The 12,601-nt window shown below is 32.5% G+C and overlaps 1 protein-coding gene across 1 annotated transcript; it reads left to right on the top strand.

The window, feature by feature from the left end:
* LOC130655998 (annexin-B12-like) lies at positions 1 to 12,025 on the top strand. Its single transcript, XM_057458832.1, has 17 exons — positions 1 to 145; positions 2,472 to 2,602; positions 2,695 to 2,770; positions 3,412 to 3,491; positions 4,154 to 4,438; positions 6,036 to 6,141; positions 6,226 to 6,320; positions 6,669 to 6,782; positions 6,937 to 7,027; positions 7,112 to 7,191; positions 7,743 to 7,799; positions 8,648 to 8,694; positions 8,788 to 8,854; positions 9,372 to 9,447; positions 10,023 to 10,081; positions 10,155 to 10,277; positions 11,363 to 12,025. The coding sequence occupies exons 2-17, from the start codon at positions 2,483 to 2,485 to the stop codon at positions 11,417 to 11,419; spliced, it is 1,533 nt and encodes a 510-aa protein (XP_057314815.1). The 5' UTR covers positions 1 to 145; positions 2,472 to 2,482; the 3' UTR covers positions 11,420 to 12,025.
* The last annotated feature ends 576 nt before the right edge of the window (positions 12,026 to 12,601 follow it).

Here is a 12,601-nt window from a genome sequence, read left to right as displayed (position 1 = left end):
CCACTACTTCAAAATGAAGCGCGTAGAGTGCTCTTTTTGCATTCTTGGAAAAATTCCCCTGCGCTGACTTGCCGGACATAAAAAAGCTTGCAAAGAACTACACTGGACAGCCCAAAAAATCACAAAGATAAACTACAATAATCAGGTAAGAGAAGTGAAATTTATAACATTTAGCAAAGTTCAAATAAAGAAAATTATGACAAGCTAGCAACAACAGCAGAAGTGACACATGAAGCCATCTATACGAGGAAAAAGGGGACACACCACACTACAAGAGCCCACAAGACAAGAAGTCGAGTAGCAGTAGTGTGTGCCAGCTCTTCAGAGTTTAAGTTGTCCACTATTTCTTTATGACTTTTTGTATATTAAAAGAGCACATTGTGAATTCAAGAAAAGTGTGTAGCTAATATTTTGAAGTTTTCAGCTATGATAGTGAAGAAACTGTGTGTAGCTACACACAGTTTCAGTCAAGCAACATTTGAATACATCTTTTGAATTTTTTAAAATCGTCTTATTGGGAATTAGAAAAGGAAGTAAACCGTTATAAACTGTAAGAACAAGGCTCTGACCATGGGAAAAACTATTATATTTCATGTTGGTAAACATTCGTGAGAAAATGAGGAATATTTCTTGCCTCAGTCAAACCCTTCTATTAAATTCACTTTCTATACTTCCTTTTTTAAAACAGAAATAAGCAAACAACTTCAAGAATAAAAAGTTAATTTTTTAATGGTTGGCATGACCATTAAAAAATTAATGCTGATGTCACTTCTTACTCACATTATTGTGAGTAAGAAGTGACAACAAATACTAATGAACATTTGTTAGTATTTGTTTTTAAGCTGTGCATAATTTTTTTTAATAAAACTGTTTTTTAAACTGTTATTTATTTGTTTTATAGAGAATAAATCTGATGATGAGTTACAAAAACTCGAAATATATTATGCAATAAAATTGCGTTGTTGGTCATTAAAATTTCCCGAATAAATCATTACGCCACCATGTTTTCACCTTTCAAGTTTATTTTATTTATTTTTATCTATTATATTTTTAGCCTTTTTTTGCACACACAACTTTACTCATAAGAAGTTAATAATATTAATTGAACTATTTGATGATATTGAAACTGAAAACTTAAAAAAAAAAACATTTAAATTTTATAATTTTGTCTAAACAAGGGCCTTATGATAAATTAACAGGTAAATATTTTCCGCTATCATTTCTAATGAGCTGTGGTTGATAAGTAAGGTTTTAATAACAATTTATTATAATAAAAACACCTTTTTAGAAGCAAATGTTAGGTTTGATTTTATATTTGGATCTAAACAACGGCCTTATGATAAATTAACATGTAAACATTTTGCGCAATCATTGAAAGTTATGGTCAAACCCTTCATATAGCCGAGCTTTCTAAGAATAGCCTCATTTTCAAAATAATTATTTTTTTCAAATCTAAATGAAATCCAACCGGAGTATCATATTGCTCTAAAAACTTCAGCTTTGTCATGATAATTTGATATTCTATCTAAATACCTAATTTGAAGAGCATAGAGCCATTATAAAATTTTGGATGATGTCATAATTATTATAATTTATGAAAGTCAGGAAAGGTGTATTTCTTATAAAAAACCCTGGCTTTTCAGAAGAAAATGTTACGAAACTTGCTCACATATTTTCAGTTCAAGCTTCATTAAATATGTAGAAGTGAAACACGCTAACGGAAAGAGATATTATTTCTTCTCTCAGCATGAAATAATTAAGCAAAACATGAGAATTAAATGGAAACACAACAAACAAAAAGAAGGAATGATTAATTTTTAATATTGCAAAAAAAGACAACAAAGTGATACAAAAATATTCAATTCACAATTTTATCGTTTTTTTCGAAAAGTGATTCACAAAAATGGCATTTCGTCTCACAAATTGGAAATTGCGAATTGCTTATTCAAACCCTGAATAACATAATATTTTTGTGATAGTTTCAAGTAAAACAACTTTTTTCTCTTTAGATTGGTATTTTTATTATAAATATCGAAAAGAGACATTCTTTTATATCAATTTTATGATGATATTAGCTAACCCAATGTTACCAATCTTTTTTAGGATAGTTTTAAGCTGTCCAAGTGAACACAAGTGCTCTAAGTTCTGGGGTGTTCATAAGTGAAATGAAAAAAACAATTAAAATGAATTGTCTCTTAGTTGAATATCAGTTTGCAGATTAATAGATCTATTTCCATAAAAATTTAACTCAGGTTGGTTTTGGCACCATTCTCTTATTATCATAAACAGCATCCACTTTTTACTCCATGTCTTAGGGCTAAATGACAACAAAAGGCTTTCTATAAACAGAACCAAACAATTTAAAAGTTTAATATTAACTCAAATTGGAAAAACTTTTTTGTCTGGAAGTTTTGCTGACCTTGAAAAATGTGTTTCTGATATTGATAATTATTGATAATTAAAATTTTTAGAATATATAGAAATGAGTTATCCTCCTGCTGGCGGCTATGGCTATCCACCAAATCCAGGGTACCCACCACCACCACAGCAACAAGCTCCTGCACCTACTATTGGTTTTGATGGCCTAGCACAACCTGGAGGGGTTTGTTTTGTTGTTTTTATAATATCATAGTTATGTAACTTATATAATGTAATGTTGTATGGAGTGTAAAATTCTACTCTTGTGTTTTTTAGGGTGGTTCAATGCCATTGCCAGGAGGTGGTTATAATGCTGGGTATGGACAAGCAACCCCTTATCCATCTGGTGGAGGTACGGTAGGATGAAATATCAAAACTTTGATGGTACATTGATGTTTACAGCTTAACCATATGGCGTAAATAAAATTTTTACTCCATGTGTGAATGCAATTTTTTATTGTTATTAAGTTTAATCAATTGTAAGCATTCTCTCTTGAGAATGAAATACGGATGTGCTATGATAAATATTAACCTATGTAATTGAATTAGGTTTAAAGTCCTGAAATAATGTACTAGGAATGCAATTCCCAGAAAATATTTTTTATGATAAACCATGTAAAGTCTATTAAAATCATAGCAATTGTGTAAAAATGCACGTTTCTAGAGAAAATAAGAGAGAGTTATTTTCATATATTATGTATTAAACTAGTTTTGCCAAAAATTAGCAGGTTTTCTTAATCAGCATTTTTTTAAAAAATGCTAGTGAATTTAGAAGGCAGTTTTAATATTGGATTTCATGGCGATGTGTTCAGTTGTTGAGATTATCTAAACCTGTAATTTTTTTATAAATTCATTGGTGACATTTTGTTATCTTTATGAATCATTTTAAGTTTTGTCTATCAACTTCATGGGACCCAAAGCTATATTAATATTCGTCAACAAAATTGCTAACTTTTTATTTAAAGTGATTTTTTGTATTTTTTAATGTTATAGGAATGCCAATGCCTGGTGCAGGGGCACCATATGGTCAACCTGGGGCACCATATGGTCAACCTGGACCTCCCTCAATGCAGGTGAGTGTTCTGCAGTATGTATGAGTGAAATATACTATAGTGCTTTTACACCTATATAAAGCAGTAAACTCTTTGCTAGCAAATACTTATAAATACTTTTGTAAAATAACTGTTTTTTCAAATGTAAAACAAGGAGACTAGGCCTAGTAACAAGGAGGTGAACAAATGCGAGAAGTGTCCTAAAGAATACATTGAAATGGTATTGCACAGCATATGGAGTCATGATTCAAATTCTTTATAGTAAAATTAAACATTTACCAGATTTTTCTCTCTGGCAGCTGCGTTCAAGGCAGTTCAATTGAGGGATAAAACAATGAAACATGCCCACCAGTGCCACTTATACAAACAAGAAAAAAACATCAAGTGTTAAAAGCAAATGCTTTTTTACCAAGAGAATATCTCATATAAAGGATAATCTGACAACCAACAACAAAAATATGTATCTGTCAAATGATGTACAAAGACATAAAGCAAGTCTTTTAATCTAAAAAAGGTAGATTTCGTGGGACATAAATTTGCAAATGCTTTTCGATGCAAATTATGGATATAAATCTGGGTACTAATGTTTTTGTGGAATGTAATGAACTCAGACAGTCTGTGGTTAATCAAAATGTTCTCAGTAAAGTGATATATTTGACAACTTAAAAATGTTTATATTTTAGGGTGTGGCACTTGCTGCTTCTGCTGCTGTTAATTTTAGCCATGGAGGGTACTCTCAGCAGCAAACATCAGGTTTTTATCCAGCTGCTTCACATCCTCCATATGCTGGTGGGGCACCACCACAGCAGTCTTATGGAGGAGCACCTGCACAACCTCCATATGCTGGTGGGGCACCTACACAGCAGTCTTATGGAGGAGCACCTGCACAACCCCCATATGCTGGTGGGGCATCAACCAAACCTTCATACTCTACTCCTACAGCAAGTCACTCTCCTAGTCCGTCGTCGGTAAGTTTCTTTTTTTTAACTTATACTGGTATGTTAAAAGCAGGTTGTTAATTCACCTTGTTTGTGTGCATGGATGCTGATGCTTTGCAACAATAATTACAGTTTTTCTTTTTAATTCAAGACAGGTCTTAGAATTTGTAATTGTAATACACTATATTATACCCTAATGACATTATTAAAATCAGTGGAGAAATTTCATTGCACTTGTAAGTTTAAGGCCAAAATATATAACTGCTCAGAAAAGTTAAAGTCCTCCTCTCCTTATTACTGTGGAAAGTTTATCATTTCTTGAACATGATAGTTTAGTAGGTGATGTTTCGGGAGATCCTTCTCCCATCATCGGGCAAAGTAAAAATGATGTTGAGCATGTATTTATAAATTGCAGAGGATCGAAATTCATAAAAATTAACCAATCAGAAACGAGCTGATAATTACAGTTAATTACGGTAATTAACATTTTCGGACCTAGATGTAGGTAACTACTTCTTCTGTAGGGCTGGTAACCAAATCATACGATACGAGATGCTGTTTATGTGTTTGTTATATGTGCTACACTGTTGATGGTTTCTTTAATCTTCCTGGCCATTGTTCTGGATTCTCTGTCAATGATTTTCTTCACATCCCAATTAAACTGATGACTTCTGCTCCAGCTGTGGTCCGCAATTTCGTTTTTCTTCACATCTTTGTTTCTCACTGCGCGCATATGTTCTTGTACTCGTTGCTTAAACTTTCTTTTAGTTTCGCCTATGTACACTGCATCACAATCTTTACACGGGATTTCGTAAACAACATTGCATTGTTCTTCCAGGTTTATTTTGTCTTTTGGTTTAGACAAAGTGCTTCTTAGGGTATCTTTAGAGTTAAGAATGCATTTGATCTTGTGTTGCCTTAAAACTCGATGAAGGATCTCACTAGTACCTGGTACAAAGGGTAGGAATGCTGATGCGATGAAATCCTCTGGTGTTTCCTTGTTGTCTCCGTTGCATCTTCTCTTCATTTTATTTTCTACTTGCGTGATGACTCTATGACTGTATCCATTTGCGATTAATGCATTCTTACACGTCGAATTTCTTCTTGCCTCTCCTGTTTGTATAAATAATAAATCCTCTCCTGTTTATATAAATACATGCTCAACATCATTTTACTTTGCCCGATGATGGGAGAAGGATCTCCGGAAACGTCGCCTACTAAACTATCATGTTCAAGAAATGATAAACTTTCCACAGTAATATGAATACTGAACAGACAAACCGAAATAATATCTTCAATAATCCTCCTCTCCTATGTGGGTATAAGGGCCACCTGAGACTAAAAATGAACCAACCTTCCGTTTTAAAATGAAAAGGTTGATGGCATCACAAAAATGTGCTTAAGCACCAATACCTTTAACCTTTTGCCTAAAGCGCATGATCATATACATTATTTTGATCAGCATTTTAAGCTCTACACAACAAGTCCTAATGTTTAAATATTTATTTTAAGATAAGTTGTGTATTGATGTGCCATCAATATATTTAAAATCAATTATCTTTTAAACAATTGTCTTTCTAAGTGGATTTCTCCACAGACTTTAGGCTACCTTATTTTAATGATATAGAGCAATATACCGAAAGAACCAGAAACTCAAGGAACAGTTAAGGATTTCCAGGGATTTAATGCACAAAAGGATGCTGAAGTTTTACGAAAAGCAATGAAAGGATTTGGTATGTATTAAAAAACTCTGGTAATTGTATAACATCTGTTTTTCTGTGCATTTGTGTCACACTAGGGTATTGTTGTGCTTATAGGTACTGATGAAAAGGCTGTTACTCACATAATATCCACTCGCTCCAACAGGCAAAGACAACAAATCAAGCTAGAATTCGCAACGTTATATGGAAAAGTAGGTCTAAAACTCGATTTGTTTGTTTTTCATTTTGGTTAGATTTTTTTCGCTGTGAAAAATTCAATTAATTTTGTCAAGCTTTCAACTAATTTTGTTTCTGAAAACCTTAAAATCAGACTAGATGACTATGATAAACCTGAATATCCATCATTCTTTTAAGAAAAATATGAATATTTCTAAAGTATAGTAAAAGCATTGGAAAACACCCCAGAACATATGATATGATGATGATGAATATACCTAAGGGAACCTTAAAAACTTATCAAGACCTTAGATTTTTTTGGTTTGGCGAAATTGCTGTATATTTTTCATATTTATTTATATAATTTTTTACTTCTCTTGTAGGACTTATTAAAAGAACTAAGAAGCGAGTTGAGTGGAAATTACGAGACTGCAATATTAGCTTTGATGTGTCCAGCTGATGAATACGATGCATATCAGTTATATTCTGCCATGAAGGTATACTCTTTTACTAAATCTTGCCTGATATTTACCAGTCTTAACATTTCTGCATCGGGTTTTTCTTCTAATTTTGTTTCTGGTGAAGTCCACCACACTCAACTCTAATCCTAATTGTTGGTATTATTCCAGTTTCAATACCATTTATTATTAGGGTTTGGGAACAGATGAAGCAGCTCTCATTGAAGTATTATGCACAAGAACAAACAAACAAATACAAGCGGCATCACATGCATACAAAAGGCGTATGTTTTGTGTATTTTGCACACATGTTTTGATCTTTACTTTGTTGTTAAAAATTTTCTACTCTTGTTGATTTCTTTTGTTAGTGTATCGTAAAGATTTGGAAAAAGAAATTCATGGCGAAACATCGGGTCATTTTAGAAGACTGTTGGTGTCCTTAGTACAAGTAGGAATGTGCTTTGATTATTTTTAAAAAAAATTAAATAAAAGGCATGCATTATATTGTTTGTTCAACTTAACTTAATATAAATTGATATATTAAGTTATATGCAGCTGTTATCTACAATAACGAAAGAAAATATTTTTTGCGATACTGATTGACTTTTTACACGAGTAAGACGAACGTTTCTAAATCATTCCTCAAAACACCTCAAATTTCCTAAAATAGACTTTTTAACAACTTCCTCCTCAAATCTCCTCAATATTTCTTATGTATTTCTTTCCAAAATGCATAGAAATACTACAAGAACGCAGAAATAATTTCATGAATGTTCCTCATTCATGAAATTACCTTTAAAATATCCTCAATTCTCCTCAAAATTTTATATGAATTTACCGTCACCTGCCCAAAAAAGCTTAAGAATTCTCAGTAAAAGTCCTCAAATTTGACTCTATTTTAAAATATCTATTTTTATAGCTGGAGCATGTCAAAAAATTAAGCTAGCAACTTTATTGCTATACTTCTATTCATAGCAATAATAATACTGTTTGAAATAGGGCTCTCGATTAGAAAACCAACCGCTGGATCATCGCAAAGCAGCAGAGGATGCTCAAGTATGATTTTATTTTGTCTTATTTAATATTCATTATATCTTCTTATTTACCGTAATGCTTCGAATAAACGCCCCCTTCTATTAAACGCCCCCTCCTATTAAACGCCCCCTCGAATAGACGCCCCTCCTTTTCAGTTATTTTTTAAATAAACGCCTCCTCTAATAGACGCCCCTTTCTAATAGGCGCCCCTCCGTCATAAGGGGCATTTATTCGAGGCGATAATAAAAGTATACTTACTTACTTTTTTTCCTAAATCTTAGGATTAAGGTTGGAAATTTAGTTTTTCCCTTTTGAAGTTCATTCTTTAGAACATGTAAATATCTTTTATTTTCTGTTGTGTCGAATAGACGCCCTCAAAAATGTCAAAAAATTTAATAAACGCCCCGGGCGTTTATTCGAAGCATTACGGTATTTATATTTTTTCGCCCTTCTTTATTTTCTCTTAAATCGCATTATAGGGTTTCAATTTCTGTGAGTGACAGGCAAGTCAGGAATTGTCACGAATTTTCAAAATGTTGTTAAAGTATTAAAAAAAGTTAGGCATAAAGCAATTTGTTAAATATGTCGGAAAAATATCAGGAATCTAGGTTGAAATAGTCAATCAGAAGTATCTTTTTTTGAAAAATTGGGAAGGATAGAATTTCAGGTCTTCTTTAAAAAAAAACATTATTTTTTTACACTGTTTTCTCGTAATAATTTTGCATTTTTAGGGTAAAAAAAGGTCCCAATAAATAGGACGTTTCAGATCAAAAAATGTTAGAAAAATGAGGACTTAACACCTAGTAGGCACCATGCATCACGTATTAATAAAAATGTTGATAAGGGTTTATTTTTTAACCACTCCTCAGGCACTATATCAAGCAGGCGAAGCGAGATGGGGAACAGACGAATCAAGGTAGTGTTTTTTTTTCTTACTTGTAGTATTCTTGCAGCGAAAACTTCTTAAGAAAACAACCGCTTATAACTTTAACAATTTTTTTTATTTTAGATTTAATGTTATACTTGCTACTAGAAGTTTTCCACAACTTCGTCTTACGTTTGAAGAGTACAGGAAGGTAGCGATCATTTTCGGCATTACTTATTATACGTATTTCTCCTACGAATAATGACCTTGCGAAACAAGGACTTTATTTCTTATGACAGCGTAAATATTATTTTTTCAATGCGCATGTGCAGATCAGGGTAAAACCCTTAAGCAAAGTTGCCATTCTCTCTTCGACTCGAAAAGAATGGATTGAGGTTGTGGATAGAATGTCGGATATTTTAACGAAGTAAAAATGTCATATGGATATACTATTGATAAAAGCACGAAGAAAAAGTGAATATAATTTTTTTTCTTCTAAATTTTGTGTGTTCAACGTCTTTGTTTGTTTTTATTGTATTTCACGTTGTCACTTTCGTTTAAATTTTTCGTAATAAATTTTTGGCGCTTTTTATATGTCGGATTTCAATGAAAAGTTTTTAACAATGTCGTTGGATCGTCTCCATTCTTGTTTCGTAAAGTCCCCTAATATAATGATACAACTCATTTTAATTTCGGCACTTGATATTTTTTTTCGATTTGTTTAATAGATCTCTAAACGAACCTTGCAACAGGCCATTTCGAGTGAAATGTCTGGTGATCTGAAGGACGGAATGAAAGCTGTCGGTAAGATCAAACAATGAATTAACATGTTCGAAATTATATAAAAGATTTATCTTGAAGGCGTTAAAAAATACTACCTAAAGAGAAATGAAATCGGAGATTTTGCAGAATTTCAATTTCCTTATAAAGTTGCGACTAACAAAGTATCGAAAAAAAATTTGAAAAAAAAGCTCCACGATAGTGGCATTACGAGCTTAACTAATGCTGCCAGTTGACTGTCTATTTAGGAAGTTCAAATTCACGTGTTTGTTGGCTTTGTTTGGCTCGTGCGTCAACTAAAATGAAACATTAGTTTTAATCACATGTCATTTGAAACTCATGTAACTGGTGAAACAAGTCCCGAAACCGCTTGCTATGTAATACCAGTTTTTGCTTTTTTACTCAAACTAGAGTGTTGCTTACCATTTGCTTCGTTTTTAAAAGGATTTCTGACCCCGCCGAATACTCAAAATTAACTTTTTTTTGGTTGATTTAACTTGTTCATGTTAAGGAAATTATTAAAATGAAAATCATAATGTCCCTTTTGTGTCTTGAAGAACCTGTCCACATCTTTTCATTTTTTTTTTTTTAACTTTTAGTGAAATGTGCATCTGACAGAGCTGCTTTCTTCGCGGAGCGGCTACATTGGTCCATGAAGGTCAGTCTACGCAGACATTTTATCGCTTGTTTCATAGTATGCATTGCGTTAACGTTGTTTTGCTTGTTTGTAGGGTCTCGGCACAGATGATAAGACATTAATTCGTATCATGGTTTCACGCTCTGAAATAGATATGGTGCAAATAAAAGCTCAGTTTCAAAAAATGTATGGAAAGACTCTCGCTAGTTTTATCTCGGTAAGTTAAACCACAGTCAAGCTAATACATGCTCTACAACGCAGAAAAAAATCTGAAAATGGATTTGGCAGAACTGCGGCTTAACGCAGAGAAGCTCATGAAATTTTTAGCGCTGTGGTGTAGTGTTAATCATCCCGCACTCAATAAGGTCACTAAATGTGTTCTAGAATGTCGTGAGATGACCAAGTGTCACGCTTATTTTGAAACGAAACAAAATTTATAAGCGAACATAATAAGTTATGAGCTGATAAACACATCAGCTTATAGTTCATTATTTATTATAATCTTCACTTGTTTCAGTTAAATGTGAAATGTGAAGTGTGAATAAAGTAGGTATAAATCTAAACATATGAAATAGCAGTTGGTAGCAGAAGCTCGTATATGAAGCAATCAACACATTAAAAACAGATTTAAATATATGTCCATAACGACTGAACTATATTTTACAAGGCATTGATTAATAAATATGTAAAAAAAATAAAATCTTTATACTGTAAATAAAGTGGGATGCTCAAACCTTTACTTGTTCTCTTGGACATTTTTTTAAAATTAATAACTCAAATTTTCTATAATTCTTCACAATCTCTCCCTGTTTAACGAATTTTGAGGAAGTTCTGTTGTTGTTTTTTGAAAATAGGGAACCTTTTGAACAGAAGGCGAATGAAAATTTTTTTGAAGGTGTAACACTGCAGATAAGAATTAAGGTTGCCTTGTAATAATGTATGTGTCACTTCTCCTTCTTTCAGCCGTTTTTTGATAACATAATCTCGCTAGCCCAAACTTTTTCTCTATCGAGTTTTCGAGAGTCAACTGTAATACTCAACGCAGAACATGGGGCAAACTTCAGTCAAACATCGGTGAAACCCGAGAAAAACATGAATTATTAACATGACTACAGAAAGCTAATACTTTCAGGGCGGGGATTCCAAGGGCGATTTTCAATACGAAGTACCTAGATTAACACTCAGCCAGCACAGATAATCTCTAAATTTACCCAGGAAGTTTTTTTATCCTTAGTGTTTCACATTGATTTTTATATGTTTGTTATCTGTTATTTAAAGCTGATTCTTTAAACTTTTTTTCAGGATGATTGCTCAGGTGATTACAAGAAATTATTGTTGCAACTGGCAGGCGGAAATTGATACCTTGAATTATATTTTCTATTTTTTATTTATAATATAGTTCTTTTTTTAATTCTGGGCTATTGTCATTTTAAATTGTTTATTTTTTAATATGCATATTTTTTTTCTTTTTGTCTGTGGTGGAATTTTATCGTTTGTTTATATCGTTTACCATACTCCAACATTTTTCAACATTGTCAACACTGTTACTTTAAAACTGTTCACTTTATAGATGTTGCAAGTGAACCTAAATTTCAGAAAAAATTAATTTACGAATCAAGAATTTTAAAAAGTTTTTCACAGAAAACTAAAATATACGAAGAACACAACAGATTTTGTAGATTAGTTTTGTAAATATTCTTGGTAAATTCTTTGATTTTGGTCAAAATCTTCTTACTATGAACTCTGGGCACAATATTTTTAAATCTTTGTTTTTGTAACATTTGAAACGCACCATCAGAAATTTGATTCGCTCACATCTGTAACGAGTGAAGAGATGATTTTTTTTGTCCTCTGTAAGCTCTACCGAACCATACTTTCCCATACTTAAGAATGTAAAATCTATTCTTCTTCGATAAAAAAATTAATATTTTTGTGTATATTTATCGAATACAACTCCTGATACAACTACAACTCATTTTTTGTCTTTTGAAACGGTTTGTATTGGTACATAGTTTTATATATGCTTTAATCAACTAGGATTTGTTAATTCGAAAAACAACCTCGTCCACAGCGCATCTAGTATCTTTTTGGCATGAGGATTGCGATACTAATAAGGCTTAGCCAAAAACATGCGAGATGCCCTGGGGACGGGGTTGGTTGAACAACACAAAGAAACAAAAGTCAAGCCACGTTGCTCTTGATTTTTAGAAATTCTTAATTTGGGCTGTAAAAGGTTTTAAAGATTAATTCGCGAAAATAAATTCTCGGAGATGTATTTCATCGACCGATTCGTGAAATTATTTTTTACGAGAAAATATTGCCCAAAGCCATATATCAAGTCCTGGGGACGAAACTGGGTAAGTTGCAAACAATAAACTGTATATTGTACAGATGTAACCACGATGGTTTCAATAAAGTTAGTTTGATTGGAAAAAAGTTTAAACAAGTCCCTAATATTAACACCTTGTTTTTAGCACGTGTAAAGACTAAACTGGAGTACAATTCTGCAGAGTTAGATAAACAAGAAGAATATAAATAGTT

Source organism: Hydractinia symbiolongicarpus, chromosome 8 (genome assembly GCF_029227915.1).
Source record: "Hydractinia symbiolongicarpus strain clone_291-10 chromosome 8, HSymV2.1, whole genome shotgun sequence".
Classification (NCBI taxonomy): Eukaryota; Metazoa; Cnidaria; class Hydrozoa; order Anthoathecata; family Hydractiniidae; genus Hydractinia; species Hydractinia symbiolongicarpus.
Note: the sequence above shows the minus strand (reverse complement) of the source record. Positions and strands in the feature narration are given on the sequence as shown.